Here is a 17788-nt window from a genome sequence, read left to right on the forward strand (position 1 = left end):
TAAGCTAAGGACAGGTATATTTACCCAGGTTAAAGGTGGTTATGATCAATATCTTGATCATCTACCACCAGGAAAAATTTATTCTCTTTAATGTTAGGCAAAGTATTCAGTCACCAAGTAACTTACTTGAAATATATCTTGAAAATCCAGAGAAATGAAATAAAGATGAATTAGCAGGGGTTACTTACAAATCTAGTCTGTAACTGGATATATCCCAATTTTGGTAGATGCTTTCTAAGGGGATTCCAACATATTTTAATACTAGGTTCATTTTTTGAGAAGCAATATGGTATATTACAGACATAACAGAAACTGGAATATCAGAATGACCTGAGCTCAAATCTTGGCTCTGTTTTTCACATACTTTCTCATGTATGGTTTAGATTCTGCTGTTGATATGTAAGGTAAAAATCATGTTGTTGATACAACTTGAAAACCCCCATTAAATATACCTACTCTAAGATTTTTGTTTCATTGAGTGAATGAATTCAGAAATCATACAAATGTTTTATTATTTGCATAATTTCAACAAGAATCTACTTTGCTGGCCCTTCTTGGTCATCATCTTCATCTACTGTGAATGATTTATACATATATATATGTATTTTTTTTAACGTTTTTTATGCCAGCAATCAACTTATTGCCTCTCATCTCCAATTCACCCTTCATTGCCTATTCTACAAAAATGGATCTGAGATATTTAAAACATTTTTCCATTGCCAGCAGTCATAATATTAAGCTATGTCAACAGAGGGCCTGGAGATACATTCAGCTTCCCCAGTGCCCAACTCATGCCAACTCGTGCCTAATGCCTGTAGCACAGGCAGCTTCTCCAGCACTCCATCCCTCCCCCGTCCAGGGTTTTAGAAGCAAAGTGCCTCTGATGAAATACCTCTCTCCATGAACAACTTCCCCTATACCCTAGAGGGCAGATTTCCAGCAAGTTCTGCCCTTTGGTAAGCTATGATCATGCCTTCTCCAACAAGGTCTAGGTCTCAACCCTGAGTGCTCTATCTCAGCCTGAGGAGTAATGGTTGCTCCTTACACCTACTATTCCTATATTATTTAGAGTATTCTTTACTTCTTACTAGCCAATCCCTCATTACTCCAATCCCGTTATAGTGACTAACTCTATATTAAACTTTCTCTATTCAAATTTCTGTGTAGTTTCCCTCTCCTGATTAGACTCAGACTGATCCATTATTATTAGTCAAAGTTTCCTTAAGGTCTTCAATTAATTCTTCAATTTCCTCTGAACGTCAATGAAGCCATCTTCATCCATTTGTGTAGCTGCCTGGCTACTTAGATGATGTATTTCACTTTTGTTTGGTCAAAAGTCAAGAAACCCTTTAAATACTTAATAATCATTCACAAATCTTTCTACAGGTATCACTAATATGCTTGACTATTTCAGTATTGTTCTCATATTGCAAAGGCAGTAGAAATAATTAAGGGAACAGATTCTTGCCTCCCTTTTCATAGTTTCTCAGGCATATTATGTTCATTGAGTGAAATGGTATTCATACTATATATTACACTGTAATCTCGCTCTCTCTCTTTTCTACCAAGCACTATGCAGCCACAAATTGGATCTATAGACTGTGTGACCTCAGTTATTCCACGTATATGAGCTAGTTTCCTCATCTGTAAAAAAGGGGTAATATCTCTATTACAGGGTTAATAATGTGGATTAATTTCTATAAATGATTAAACAAATTAAGTCAATTACTTATTCATAATAAATGTTTACTTTATATTTAATAAAGCCTGTCAGAAAGCACACAAATAATACCTATTATAAAAAACATATTGGTGCCACATCAGTTTGGGCTCTAAAGTCAAAACAGTTTATTCCTGTATTAAAACTGCTAAACTAAGAGGGTGCAAGATATTTTTGGTCAAAGTTGGCCAAATACCTGACAGAGCAGGTAGTGAAGCAGAGTAATTAGAAGAATACTGTTTACACTATCATGTGTTTCCGGTGAGTGGTTCCCAAGCACCAGTCATGAGACTGGCTCCATCAAATTCCTTTACAGAGCTTTATCAAAATATAAATGCCTAGAGCCCACTGCTAGAAGTACTAAATCAGTAGGTCGGGTAGGGCCAAATCATCTGTACTTTTAATAATTTATGAGATGATTCTGATGAGTAAGCAGGTTTGAGACCCACTGTATATGCTACATTCATTTTTTACTTTGGGATCCAGGGTATAATTAGTTAGTTCTTCCTTAATACTCCATTCTCATCTTTCTATGACACTGAATAAAGAATGAAGGCAGGATATGTTAAAAGGCGAAAGATTTATGCGATCTGAAGAGAAACCAGAGTATAGGGCAGGATATGTTAAGAGCATACTCTCAAGGCCTCTTGCATACCAACCACTTTCCCAAGCATGAGTCCACGATAGATATCCAGATTCTATTCATCTCCATCAACAGAAGTAAACTTTTCAGAAGTCTGCACAAACTAAACTGTGCATTGAAGAATTTTCAAGTGCTTTATCTGATGACCATCACATTGGATATACCAGGAAAGACAGAAGGTTTTCTTTTTCAAGATTAAATATTAAGGAGAAACCAAAAGTAGAGGAGAAAGAACAAAAGTAAAATTTTCTGTGTTAATTACTGTCCAGCAATCTCACCGGTAGAGTACACTAGTAGACTACTACTTATCATAATTATGGGAGCCAGGCAATGTATAAGCAATGTTTGGTTACTTACTTTGCCATTGTTTCTGCAGACAGGTCTTCAGAATTCTTGACCTTTGTTTCACCTAAAAAGAAAATATTTTAAAAATTAAATTTCCAAGGATAAAAATTATGAAACCAAAAATTTTTTTTTAAATCTTGCGTTTGGACAATAAAATGTGGACTTTATAATTTCATATTATGAATTAGCAAGGATTTTCTACATTACAGACAAATCTTTATAGATAGCCACCCTAAGGAGAATAATTACAGTAGCCCAGCAAAAATTTATCCATATTCCTTACACATTATCAGCATCAGAATTTGGTTACTTTAAAGGACATTTTCCTAGCTTAAAAAAATATATACACACACGCATGCACACACATATATTATACAAAAATGTTATATAATATATACTAAAATATTTTTTCATATGTACACACTCTTATTTATAAAGACTTCTCCCAAAATGCCCAGATGAAATAGACTGGGTTATTTTATGGCCACACTGAAATCTCTAATATTTAAGACTATTCAAAGGGGCTTGGTGACTATGTCACTGAGTCAGTCAATGTCTAATTAAGAACTTCACTTACCATGACTTCGCAGATCCAAAGCCACAATCCTACACTGAACTCTACTAATGATTGCTGCCTAGGAAGAAAAGGAAAAGTAGTAAGATACATCAGGGACAGCAAATTTTGCCTCAATTACCAATGATAACTTTGTTAAATGAACTGCCATCAGAATTCAAGCAACTCATGAGAACCAAAAGAAGACTTTCCACTTTTAAGCAAAATAAAAGCATGATGATTCTCTGCTTCTTTGACACATATTCTGGTTCTGTCCCAACTTCAAAATATGGCTTTCTCCACCTAAATTTCTCTTTAAACCTAACTCTTCCTAGCCTTTCCTGAAACACAGAGTAAGCATGTGGTATTATGATATATATTCTGATTTTGTCCATGGTTCCTGGCTCATAACTCCCATAGCCCTTGTTATTTACTAGGTGACTAAAACAATAAACACAGCACTTTAGGCCTCAGAAAAGAGAATCTCTCTTTCTAAATTTCTCTTGCCCTTCTTTTTCCCCCCATGGCAGGCCATAGAACTAATCTTCCCCATCTTTCTGTCTTGAAGCTGGCCATAAAGAAATTCTCTGATCTAACTTGTCTGACTGTAAGTCATAAGATTCCCATTTCAGAAGGGGTCCTGCCCCATACCTGGGAGGAAGGAATGCTGCACAGAGAGGCCAAGATTCCACACTCAGTCTATTAGTATTAGATCATACCCTTTTTTGTCCAACCACATTTCTACACAGTTGTTCCATGCTTCACTCACGCATATCCAGTGAAGTCTTCATTTTAAAAAAGACAGGAAAACTTAGTACGGAGTTTCTGGACAGCTGAACTTGAGAAGGTTTGCAAGAAGGTGAACAAGATTCATCCATGTGCTGGGAGAGTCACATACCCCAACGCCATGGGAATAGAAGCTCCTGTGCTTGGGACCCATGTGGCTATTTATCTGTATCCTTAAAAATATCCTTTATAATAAACTGGTAAATGTAAATAAGTGTTTCCCTGAGTTTTGTGAGCCGCTCTAGCAAATTAAGCCTAAAGACGGGGTTGTGGGAACCCCAACTTGAAGCCAGTCAGAGAAAAATTCCAGAGGCCTAGACTTGTGACTGGTGTATGAAGTGGGCTCAGTTTTATGGGACTTAGCCTCAACTTATGAGATCTGATGCAACCTCCAGGTGGATAGCATCAGAATTAAATTAAAGGACACCCAACAGATGTCCACTGGAGAAATGACTGCTGGTTGAAAGAAATCCCTACATATCTGGTGTCAGAAGTATATTGTGAGAGGAGAGTAGGAGAAACTGAGTTTGTTTTTTCCACACAAAGCACCTTTAGGCAATGACCCTATGAGTTCTGCTATTATCTATGGTTTTCATCCATATTCCTTGGATATCATTTCCCTCCTCTGGAGACAGAACCCTCTATGTAAGGATGGCGAGTCAGTTTCTATCTTGGTTCAGGACATCACACAAACATAACATTCAAATCATAAAATAACTCTGAAAGCAATACAAGTCATGAAATCTACAAAAGATTCCCTTAAGACAGACACAGCAGTACATACAACCTTGTACCACATAAAAACATATTGAGAAAGAAATCATAATATCATGAGGGAGGCACAATTTTAGAGGTTTAAAGAAACCTAAAATAATTGGGGATCTTCTTCCTCAACTGAACTATATTTGTTGACAATAATCATGACAATTAGTAAATGTCACCAACATTTTTTTTTAACATTTAAGAATATAGGAGAACTGTCTAGTCTAACCCTCATATTTTACAAATGAGGAAACTGAGGCCAAGAGAAAGGAAATTACTTGCCCAGGGTCACGTAACAAGAACTAGAAGCAAGTTAAGTTATCAATGTAACAGTCAACATATATCACACAAGTCAGATTCCTAAATCACATTTTTAAAATCCCCTAGAAAATCAGTTTGTTTCTACTTCTGTTATTCTAAAGTACTTAAAGGCAACAATGGACTGAAATTCTACTATACTTTGATAATTGTTCCTGACAGCTATTTCTTAATTTATGCAGTTATTTAATGCATTATAGTGGTAGTAAAGCCTTCAATGCCAAAAGAAAAAAAAAATCTATATTTGAGAAATAAAATTAAGTGGCAAAGATACTGTCAAATTTGCTTGATTGCTCTACATAAAACAAAGGTAAAACTAGGTTTACAAAACAGAAACAAAATATGCATTTGAAATCAGTAATTGTCAATTCCAACCTTTAACTCAAATGCAATGATTTACAATCATATGTGCCTGTCAGAAAACATTCACAAGAATATTAACAACAGATTTTTCATTCACTTATTTAACAAGTCTGTCTAAATTAGATCTAAAAATCTGGAACCACTGAGTAATGGGGTTACAGTAATGAAACACACAGGCAATGCCCTTGCTGTCATGTTGTTTATTCCAGTGTGGCAGGGGATGACTAGAAAAAATAAATGAGCAAAGTGAATTCACAGAGTAACACATGCATTACAGAAAACGAAAAAGTATGACAGCATGTCTATGGCAGCTACTCCAGATCTTGTTTCAAACAGTACAACTTTGCTAGTTCTGGAATGGTTGAATGAAAAACAGCTATTTAAGAATTAGACTTACGCAGCCGCAGACAGCTCCCACCCAACAGATATGAGGAGTGCACAGGGATCTCAACAGCCATGGGCAGCCCCACCTGACAGATGGTAGGCGTGTACAGAAAACCTCAGGAGCCAAGGGCAGCCCCCACTGCTGCTGCAGACACCACTGTCACACGAATGGTCTGCTGCAGCCGCTGCCACCACAACGGTGGCTCAGTGCCACAGCAGCAGCCACTGCTGCCATGCAGGTGACCCACCAAACACTTGACTGCACTGACACAAAGAGAGTCACCAGCAGAGCCCAGGGAAAGAGCTGGGGAAGCACAGACTTGCAACAGTTACAAAACCCACAGGGAGAATTATGCCACCATACACAGTAGCATACCTGGGGTGGGAGGTAGGTGCATAACCCATGTGACTACATTGATCCAGGGAGAGACATATACAGAACCCTCCAAGAGTGCATGTATTAGTCCATTTGTGTTGCTTATAACATAACACCTGGAACTGGGTGATTTATAAAGAAAATGAAATTTATTGCTTACACTTTCTGAGGCTGAGAAGTCCAAAATCCATCTGGTGGTAGCAACAGTGACCCAAGGGTCTCACATTGCAAGATGGTGGAAGCAGAGACAGCAAGAGAGAGAGAGGAAGACAGACTCTACTCTTCTTTTAAAGCTCTCAGAACCACACCCCTGACCACCATTTTTAATCCATTCATTACTGTGCCGTCCTACAAGCCAATCACCTCTTCAAGGCTCCACCTTTCAATTACCATAAAAGGATTTCCCACCCTCTTGTTAACAATCACAGTAGGGGCTAAGTTTCTAATACATAAAGCTTGGGAAGCAATTCAAGCTTCAATAAGTTTGGTGGGGACATAATTCAATCCACTACAGTGCAGAAACCTAGGGAAACCAAATATACTAAGGAAGAAAATTCCCAATCACCACCAATCCATCCCCCAACCAAGGGAAGCAACGACCCAAGAGGAGCCTCTGCCTGCAGAAAAGAGGAAAGAGAAACCCCACCCATGGTCACTGATTCAAACTGAGGAGCTCCAATAAACCCCAGTGCACCCATTAGGACCATGGGATGCTAGCTGGGGAGCCAACAAGCTTGCCCAGGGTCACCCACCTCAACCAAAGAGCAATAGGGCACTCAGGCGCTTCTCCCAAGAACTTGAGAGCTTGCCCACATCCTCAACAACCCAACACAGTGTCACTAACCTCAGCAAGGAATCATTAGTGCCCAAGTGCCTAGGCCATGGAGGCACTCACACGCAACTCCAACATTGAATATGGCCAAAGGACCCACACAGAGACTATACTATTGTGTCTACCCAGAACCAATACTAAAACACCCTACTCAAAGGTCAATATAAAACACGTCTACAGGAGAAAGTCTCTCTCCTCAATGCCCACTCCAGAGTAAGAGAATCAGCAACTACTCTACCACATGACCAGACATCAATGTAAACATACTAGAAATTCAAAAAAAATGAAAAAATATTACACCACCAAAGGAATACAATAATTCTCAAGTACCAGATTCCATTGAGCAGGAAACCCTTGAAATGACTGAAAGGAATTCTGAGCAACAATCTTAAAGAAACTCAATGAGATACAAGGTGACTCAGATGACACAATGAAATGAGAAAAACTATCCAGGATATGAAGGAGGAAATTTACAAAGAGATTAATACCTTAAAAAAGAAGGTAGCAGAACTCATGGAACTGAACGAAGATTCAACAAAATAAAAAACACAACTGAGAGCTTAAGCAGCAGGTTAGAGCAAGCAGAAGAAAGAATTTCTGATCCAGAAGATGATCTTTTTGAAATAACTCAGGTGGACAAAAAAAACAAAAAAAAAGAGAGAGAAAAAAGAATTTTAAAAAATGAAGAAAATCTAAGGGAGCTTGCAGACAACCTAAAGCACACAAACATCCAAATCACGGGTGTTCAAGGAGAAAAGAAAGGAAAAGGCACTGAAAACCTGTTTAACAAAATAATAGCAGAAATCTTCCCAGGTTTAGGGAGAGACACAGACCTTCAGATTTAGGAGGCTCAAAGAACCCTAAACAGATTCAATCCAAAATGGCTCCCTCCAAGACACATTATAGTCAAACTGGCAAAACTCAAAGACAAACCGAGAATCACAAAAACAGCAAGAGAAAGCCAAGTCACCTACACGGAAGTCCCCATCAGACTAACAGCAGACATCTCAATAGAAACTCTACAGGCCAGAAGAGAATGAGATGATGTATTCAAAATACTAGAAGAAAAAACAAACAAACAAAAAAAAACTGCCAGAAAGAATACTATACTAGCAAGGCTATCTTTCAGAAATGAGGGAGAAATAGTATATGTCCCAAACAAAAAATGTGGGCGACCACCACCGAACAACCAGCCCTACAAGAAATCATCAAGGGAGTCCTACATCTCGAAACCAAAAACCAAAAATCACTACCATGAATACATAAGAAAAAACAAAAACCACTCATAGATCAAAATTACAAACAAGAAAAGAGAAATAAACTGTATCTTACCACCTCAAAAAACCAATAAACACTGAAGACAAACAAGGGGAAGAAACAAACAGATATTTAAAATATCCCAACGAACATCAATAAAATACCAGGAGTAAGAGAATACCTTTCAATAACATCTCTAAATGTAAATGGATTAAACTCCCCACTCAAAGGACAAAGACTGGCTGATTAGATTAAAAAGCTAGACCCAACTATATGCTTTGTTCAAGAGACTCACCTTACCTGTAAAGATACACACAGACAATAGTGAAGGGATGGAAATGATATACCACACAAATGGAAACCAAAAATGAGAAGTAGCTATTCTTATATTGGATAAAATAGACTTTAAACCAAAAGCCATAAAAAGAGACAAAGAAGGCTATCATGTAATGATTAAGGGATCTGTCCAGCATGAAGACTCAACAAACATAAATACATAGGCACCCAACACTGGAGCACCCAGAAATATAAAACAAACACTATTAAATCTAAATAGACCTCAACATGATAACATTTGAGGACCTGAACACTCCTCTCTCAGCATTGGGCAGATCATCTAGGCAACAAATTAACAGAGAAACAGAGGATTTAAAATACATTTAGATCAACTGGACCTGGCAGATATCTCAAGAACGTTAACTCCAACAACTACAGAATATACATTTCTCTCATCAGCACATGGAACATTCTCCAGGATAGACCACATTTTAGACAACAAAAGAAGTCTGAACAAATTTTTAAAAACTGATATCATTTCAAGTATCTTTTCAGAAAACAACAGATCAAAACTTGAAATCAATTACCAGCAAAACTCTGGAAACTATATAAATGTATGGAAATTTAGACACATGCTCCTGAATGACCTATGGGTCAAAAAAGAAATTAAACAGGAAATCAAAAAATTTCCTGAAACTAATGAAAATAAAGACACAACATACCAAAACCTGTGGGATACTGCAAAAGCAGTACTACTGAAGTTTATTTGAAATAAATGCTTATATTAAAAGAATAGAAAGGTTTCAAATAAACCACCTAATGCTATACCTGAAAGAACAAAAATCAGATATGAAAAAGAAGACATTACAACTGATGCAAAGAATTACAACAGAAATGCAAAGAATCATTAGAGACTATTATAAACAATTATATGCCAACAGATTTGAAAACCTGGAGGAAATGGATAAATTTCTGGACATATACAAACTATCAAGACTGAACCAGGAAGACAAAGAAAACCTGAACACACCAATAACAGCAACAAGACTGAAGCAGTAATCAGCAATCTTCCAACAAAGAGAAGCCCAGGCTGGATGGCTTTACTGCTGAATTCTACCAAACCTTTAAAGAAGAACTAATACCAATTATCTTCAAACTATTCCAAAAAAATGGAAACAGACGCTATTCTCCCAAACTCATTCTGTGAGGCCAGCATCACCCTGATACCAAAACCAGACAATGATACAACAAAAAAAGAAAACTACAAGCTAATATCTCTGATGAACATAGACACAAAACTTCTCAAAAAATATTAGCAAATAGAATACAGCAATACATCAAAAAATTTATACATCATGATCAAGTGGTATTCATCAGAGGGATGCAAGGATGATTCAACATATGTAAATCAATAAATGTAATACAACACATCAACAAAATCAAGGACAAAAAACATATGATTATCTCAATAGACACAGAAAAAACCATTTGACAAAATTCAACATCCCTTCATGATAAACTCAGCAAATTAGGTACAGAAGGAAAGTATCTCAACACAATAAAAGCCATATATGACAAACTCACCACCAATATCACCCTGAATGGGGAAATATTTTCCTTTAGGAACAGGAACAAGACAGGGATGCCCACTTTTACCATTCCTATTTAACACAACACTGGAAGTACTAGCCAGAGCAATCAGGCAAGAGAAAGAAATAAGGAGCATCCAGATGGGAAAAAATGAAGTCAAACTGTCCCTGTTTGCAGATGACATGATCCTATATACAGAAAAGCCTAAAGACTACAAAAAAACCCTCTTACAGCTGATAAACAATTTCAGTAAACTTGCAGGATACAAAATCAACACACAAAAATCAGTAGCATTTTTATACCTTAACAATGAACTAGCAGAAAAATAAATCAAGAAAGCTAGCCCATTTACAATAGCCACCAAAAAAATAAAATTCCTAGGAGTCAATTTAACCAAGGAGGTGAAAGATCTGCACAACAAGAACTACAAGTCACTGCTGAAAGAAATTAAAGATACAAAAAGATGAAAAGATAATCCATGCTCTGATTGGAAAAAGTAACATTGTGAAAATGTCTATACTACCAAAGGCAATCTACATTTTCAATGCAATCCCCATCAAAACAGCAATAACATTCTGCACAGAAACAGAAAAAACATTCTAACATTCATATGGAACAACAAAAAACCTCAAATAGCCAAAGCAATCCTGAGCAAAAAAAAAAATAATAATAAAGCCAGAGGCATATGACTACTTGACTTCAAATTATACTACAAAGCTATAGTAACCAAAACATAGAAAAGGCATAAAAACAGATACTGAGACTAATCAAACAGAATAGAGAGACCAGGAATCAACCCACATACAGCCAACTGATCTTTGAGAAAGGCAACAAGAACATACATTTGGGAAAAGACTGCCTCTTCAATAAATGGTGCTGGGAAAACTGGACATCCATATGTAAAAGAATGAAACTAGACTCATACCTCTCGCTATATACCAAAATCAACTAAAATGGATTAAAGACTTAAACATAAGACCTGAAACAATAAAACTCCTAAACAAAAATAGGGGAAATACATCAGGATGTAGGACTTGGCAAAGACTTTATGAAAAAGACTCAAAAGCACAGGCAACAAAAGAAAAAATAAACAAATGGGATGACATCAAATTAAAAAGCTTCTATGCAGCAGAAGTAATTAACATAGTGAAAAGACAACCTACAGAATGGGAGAAACTATCTGCAAACTATGCATCCAACAAGGGATTAGTATCCAGAATACATAAGGAACTCAAACAATTTAACAGAAAAAAAACAAGCAACCTGATTAAAATATGGGCAAAGGAGCTGAACAGGCATTTGTCAAAGGAAGATATACAAATGGCCAACAGACACGTGAAAAAATGCTCAATAACACTAACCATCAGGGAAATGCAAATCAAAACCACATTAATATGTCATCTTACACCAGTTAGACTGCCCATTACCAAAAAGACAGAGAATAACAAATATTGGCTAGGATGTGGAGAAAGGGGAACCCTCCTACACTGTTGGTGGGACTGAAAATTAGTACAGCCATTATCAAAAACAGTATGGAGGGTCCTCAAACAACTACAGATGGAACTGCCATATGATCCAGCAATCCCACTGCTGAATATATACCCAAAGGAATGGTAATCATCATATCGAGGGATACCTGCACTCCCATGTTTACTGAAACTCTATTTACAATAGCCAAGAGTTGACACCAACCTAAAAGTCCATCAACCAACGACTGGATAAGGAAAATGTGGTATATATACACAGTGAACTACTACTCAGCCATAAAAAAGAATGAAATTCTGCTATTTGCAACAACAGGGATGAGCTTGGAGCAAATTATGTTAAGTGAAATAACCCAGGCACAGAAAGAGAAATTCCACGTGTCCTTACTCATAAGTGGGAGCTAAAAAAATAAACAAATAAATAAAAATAGAAAGAAGCATACATCACAATAACTTGTTGAACTTTCAAAAGGACAGAACTGAGGACACCAGAGGTGGCAAAGGGGAAAGTTTAGCAAGAAATTGGTAAAGAATCATAAAAAATGACTACATTGTATAATGTTGAGTATACTAATTATCCTGATTTGATCATCACACATTGTACACAAATATTGATAGTCAACTCTGTACTCCCCAAATATATAATCAATTACATTTCAATTTAAAAAAATAAAAAATACATTTGAAAAAAAAAAACTAGATTTATCCAACCATTTTCTCACTAGAATTTGTGTTGTCATCAATAATAGCAACAGTAGTAGCAGCTATTGCTAATATTTACTAAATCTTACTATGTGTCAAATAACAATCTAAGTGCTTCAAATTAATTATCTAACTTTCTCCTCACAACTGTTCACTATTCAGACAAAATTTTTGGCATTTAATAGGTGAGGACATTTTACCGAGATGTTAAGTAGCCTGCCCAAGGCTAAACAGCTAATAAGAGACAGAGTCGAGAAGCTGCAGTTCTCATCACTGACTGCATAACAGAATCACCTAAGGAGCTTTAGGAAAATTACTGCCCAGACACTAAACCACCAGAAATTCTGATTTAAGTAAACCAGGGTAGGGTCAAGGTTATCTATACATTCTAGAGTTCCCCAGGTGATTCTAATGTACAGAAAACATTGAGGCCCACTAGCCTAATCCTAGAGAATGAGAGACAAGATTGGAAGATCTGGGAAGTAATAACATGCTTTTGAATCACCTCATTATCTCACCAAATTATCTCCCTGAGAAGTAGGCTAGGAAAATATTAGCATTATTTTTGTAGCCAACAAAACAGGTTCTGAGAGGTATAACAAGTTGGTGAAGGTGTGGATAAATAAGTATTCTCACAAACACACGATATCCTCAAACTTAATAATTCTTGCCAATTTGATAAATGAAAAGTGGTATTCCTTTATTTTACTCTTAACAGTAAGGTAGATCTATTTTTATAAGTTTATCAGTTATTTACATTTCTTCTTCTGTGGACAGACACTTCACATATCTCGCACATTTTTCTAATGGATTTTTTTACTGCTTTGTAGGGATGTTTTCTTCTTTTAAACATAATGGAAATATTAATCCTTTGCCTGTTATTTATATTGCCCATTTTTCAGATATTTTTTACCTAGTACTAGTTGTGTTTTGTTGCTTTGTGTTGCTTTGCCCCCCACGGATTTGTCACCCCACTTCCCCTGGGTGACGGAGAAAGATTACTCAAAGCCCATCTCTTCTGATCAGTGAGAGACCCCAAAGTGGTTAACTTTCCCTTGGGAACGCTCCAGCAAGAGGCATCCCTTCCTCAGGAAATTAACCCCAAATTGGGGTTCTCTTCCTGCATTTATTTTCCAGACCAGGAAGTTACAGGAAGAGAACATAGGTGGGATTATAGTTTAACAATATAGGCTGGTAACTTTCAGTGAAACAAGCCAGATGACATTCCAGTAGACAATTAAGTGGTCCAGTCAACAACAGCTTGATCTTAGCAAACATTCCTTCTCCCTCCAGCAATTTTCCAGTATCTTTACATTTCAATCAGTACTTAGTCTGTCCTTGAGCCAGCAACCTTGCTGTGCCACAAATCTTTATCTTACAGCAGAGACTTTATAGACTGAGGAAAATCTCCAGTCCTCTGCAAGGTCAATATTTGAAACTGCAAGGCTTTGGAAAAACAGGCCCTGTGAAGTACATATGCTTTATAGTATATTCCACAGTGTTTTAACTTTAAGGTACTATGTCCAGAAGTTCTTGGTTTTGGCAAAGTCAGATTAGTCTTTCCTTTATGGCTTCTACTTATTTTGGCTAAGTTTAAGAAGGCCTGTCCCAAGGTCATATATGAAAGTTTTTATGGTTTTATAAATTCAGCACTTTAATCCACTTGGATTATTTTTACCATATATTAAATTCATTTTTATACACAGGCTTATTTCTTTATTCTTTCTGCCAATACCATACTGTTTCAATTGATAAGAGTTTTAAAATATGTTTTGATATGAGAGGGCAAGTTACCTCCCTCTTGCTCTCTTTAAAATTATCTTGGTTATCACAAAGCATTTATTCTTCTGTGTGAATTTTAGTTTGTTAAGTCTCATGAAAAATCCTATTGGAATCTTTAACCAGGTTAGCCAGATTCATATAGGAACATGATTTATTTCTCTATTCAGATTTTCCTTTAAATTCTTCTGTGAAATTTTATTGCTTTCTTCATAAATGACATACTTTTTAAAAATAAGTTTTATTCCCAGGAATTTTACATTTTTGTTGCTTTTATGAACAGGATCATTTTCCCTGTTATATTTCCAAATTTAATAAGTGCTAATTTTAGGAAAAGTAAATTTTTTTATATTGGCTTTGTAAACTATTGCTTAACTAGTAGTTTGTCAGCTGATTTTCTTTATTTTCTAGAGAGACAATCACAAATAAGGACTGTTTTGGCTCTTCTTTTCAAATCTTTAAAATTCTTTTCCTTTCTTGTCTTGTTGTTTGGCTAGAACCTACAGTATAATGTGGAAAACAGCACCCTTGTCTTGTCTCTGACTTTAAAAGGAATGTGTCTAACATTTCTCCACTAAGCTTAGTATTTATACAATTTTCTAGTATATAAACTTTATAGGTTTAGGAAGTGTTTCATTTTTTCACAGTTGCCAAGAGTTTTCAACAGGAGTGGGTGTTGTGGTTTAGATAAAGTCCTTTTGGGGCATCAAATGAGATGAAAGACGAATTACATTGATAGATTTTCTAATGCTGAGCCATTCTTACATTCCTGGGATAAACCTTACTTGGTCACAATGCATTATTATTTTACTACACTATTGGATTCAATCTGCTGTTATTTTATTTAGGATTTTGCATCTATTTCATAAGTTGAGATTGGCTTAGTTTTCCTGCATTGTCATTGCCTGGCTTTGGTATTAGACTGATGATACCCTAATCACTCTTCTAAGTAGTGTTTTAAATGGTGGAAAATTTAAATGAACTTTCTCCTTTTTGAGGGAAATTAACACTCCATAATATATCAAATATTTAGAATTGAATTAATTCTTACTCTCCTTGCCTCCATGAGTATCTCCTGCCTAATCAAAATAGTATCTTGATTTTTCTAAAGGTCTTCAATAGGTTCCCATTGCCTAAAACTCAATTACAATTAGGTAGAAGTGTATCAAAATGCTCAACTCCACAGAACTTTAAAATCTGAATATGTTTCAAGAAAAACTTTCTTTCCATACTCCCTCCTTAATTTTGATATGCCTAAAATAAATTTAGTGTGGATGTGGGTCAGGGGAGTGTTATGCTGTGTTTAAAAATAGCTCCCTCTATTATTACCCTTAACCTAAAGGGTAACTAACAGTGCAATTCCCTAGCTAGGTATACCTGGCCCTCCCCTAATTTTGCCCCTGTGATTTCTCCAGTCATCTCTTTCCTTGTCCTCCACCCTAATACCTTTATACTCAAAACTACAACCAAGTTGATTATAATTTCCAAAACATACTTCACCATTACACTCTTCAGTGCCTTTGTGTTCACCTCTTCTTGGAATGCCTTCTCTACTATCCAACTTCTATTCAGCCTTAAAAATCCAGTTCAGATGTCCTCTCTTTTATGAAACTTGCCTTGTAAATCCCTCATCCATCATGAGTTAATCACTTCTTCCTCTGTTACCATTGTATCTTGCACACAGATGCTATAATCTCATCTTACAACTGAGCGGTTACAAGTCAAGCACTTTACCAAGAACCTTACACCTATTGTTTAATTTTCACAACCATCCTATTAACTAGGTGGTATATACCCATTTTACAGGTCAAGAAACTAAAACTTAAATAGATTAAGCTGCTTTGAGATTCAAAACCCAGTGTACCTGAGATAAAAGTTTAAAATGTTTACTGTATTATTTGTATATATGAGCCAACTCCATTTTTCCTCCTTCCCCATTAGACTTACACATCATAAGAACAGGAAGAAAGGATATATATTTAATTCTCCACTGTATCCATTGCACCCTAGTAAGGGAACTGTGTCCCAGGCATTATATTGCTGATTGGCTGATCTTAATAAAGAGTAAACTCTCATTTTTGACCCTTAGTAACTCAGCACAAAGCTTGGAATATAGAATATACTCAGTAAATATTGCTGAAATAAACTGAATTAACTGGAAGAAGAAATAGGTATCGGCAGATACTTCAGATTCAATTCTTGGCTTCAATCAATCCACATTTGATTTGTCCCAGGTCCTTTAGAGATACCAAATATGAAAACAACTGGAGGCTGGCAAAAATCGAGCCTGCTGAAGCTGCATATGCTAATAAGCTCCCACTGTGCCTCTCATCTCTCTTCTGGGTCAGCCGGACTTCCATTTCTGCTTAGTTCTGGATTCTCCCGCAGCAACTAGGCCAGTTCGTTAGACCCAGTACTTGCTGATGAGAGAGGGCTAGAGAAGCCATAGGTATTACCCATTATATACAATCAACTTGATTATAACACCAGCAACTATAACAACTAATTTATTGGATATAACCAAGGAACAAAGAGTTCAAAAATTAATTTTCTAGAAATCTAAAGCCTACCCTTTAAAACACCATAATTTTCTTCTATTAGTAATAATCCTTTCATAGTTCCACAAAAATGATTATAGATAAAGGTTTTCCAAGTGCTTTACAGTTTGTTTGGGACTTTTTCTTTCTCACTAAAGCCAAAGTAGAAATGCTTTTTCTTGATAGATGATAAGGCTTCTTCTGGTAAATCACTGGATTTTGTGGTTTTTCTCCTCCAAACCACAAAACATTTAGATAAAAAAGGGGTTTTACTCAGGTACGAGGATTTGACAAAATTATGGACAAGAAGGAACTTTGAAGGATACACTCACGGTTAAATCCTGCAGCGAGATTATGCTCACTTTTCCTCTATAGAGAGACTGGGCTGCTTTAAAACAGTCCTAATCTTTAGAAATTCTACTTTATATGTATGAAAATTATGCCTCTATAGCTTCTGCCCTGAGTCCTTTCCTCTTAGCCAGTACAGAACCAATCTTAAGAGAAATATGCAAACTGGAGTGAGACCGAGGTACGTTTGAGTTTTGGTGCCATCGTTGGCTGTGTGATTTCTCTAAATTTCAATATCCTCATCTGCCTAATCTAATAAAATTATAGAAAAACTAAATGGGATCATGCACCTAAGCATCTAGCAACAGTATCTGACACATAGTAAATGTTTAAAAGATGTGGCTGATTTTTTATTATAATTGAAACAAGTATTATGTCTCCCAAATCTTTTCTTTTTTCATGCCACTTTTCAATTCTTTCAGCTGTTCCTTAAATGCTATTATTTCAAACACTGTAATCCTGGCTGCTCTTCTTTAAATTGTAGGACCCAGAACTAAGTACAATCTTTTTCTTTTGAAAACAGTTTCCAATAAACAAACAAACAAAAAAATCGTTAAATTATGGCATTAACAACATACAACTGAAAACCTAGAAAATGCAAAAATGGGGGGAAAAATCACTCATTAGCTTTTTTCTATAGTGTCCAGGAAAATTAACTTAAAAGATTGTATAATACTATGTTTTACAGGCATATCTGTTGCTCACTGGGATTGTTAATATTAGGTATATAGCT

At 36.1% G+C, this 17788-nt stretch overlaps 1 protein-coding gene across 1 annotated transcript in view; it reads right to left on the minus strand.

Annotated features, from left to right (window-relative positions):
* Window positions 1-17788, minus strand: part of PPME1 (protein phosphatase methylesterase 1) — a 67410-nt gene that overhangs the window by 24504 nt on the left and 25118 nt on the right. The window contains exons 4-5 of the mRNA XM_063093481.1: window positions 3286-3343; window positions 2721-2772 (exon numbers count right to left, since the gene is read on the minus strand). Coding sequence (XP_062949551.1) covers window positions 2721-2772; window positions 3286-3343 — 110 coding nt within the window. The remainder of the gene's footprint in view (window positions 1-2720; window positions 2773-3285; window positions 3344-17788) is intronic.

The sequence above is a fragment of the Cynocephalus volans genome, chromosome 4 (genome assembly GCF_027409185.1).
Source record: "Cynocephalus volans isolate mCynVol1 chromosome 4, mCynVol1.pri, whole genome shotgun sequence".
Lineage (NCBI taxonomy): Eukaryota > Metazoa > Chordata > Mammalia > Dermoptera > Cynocephalidae > Cynocephalus > Cynocephalus volans.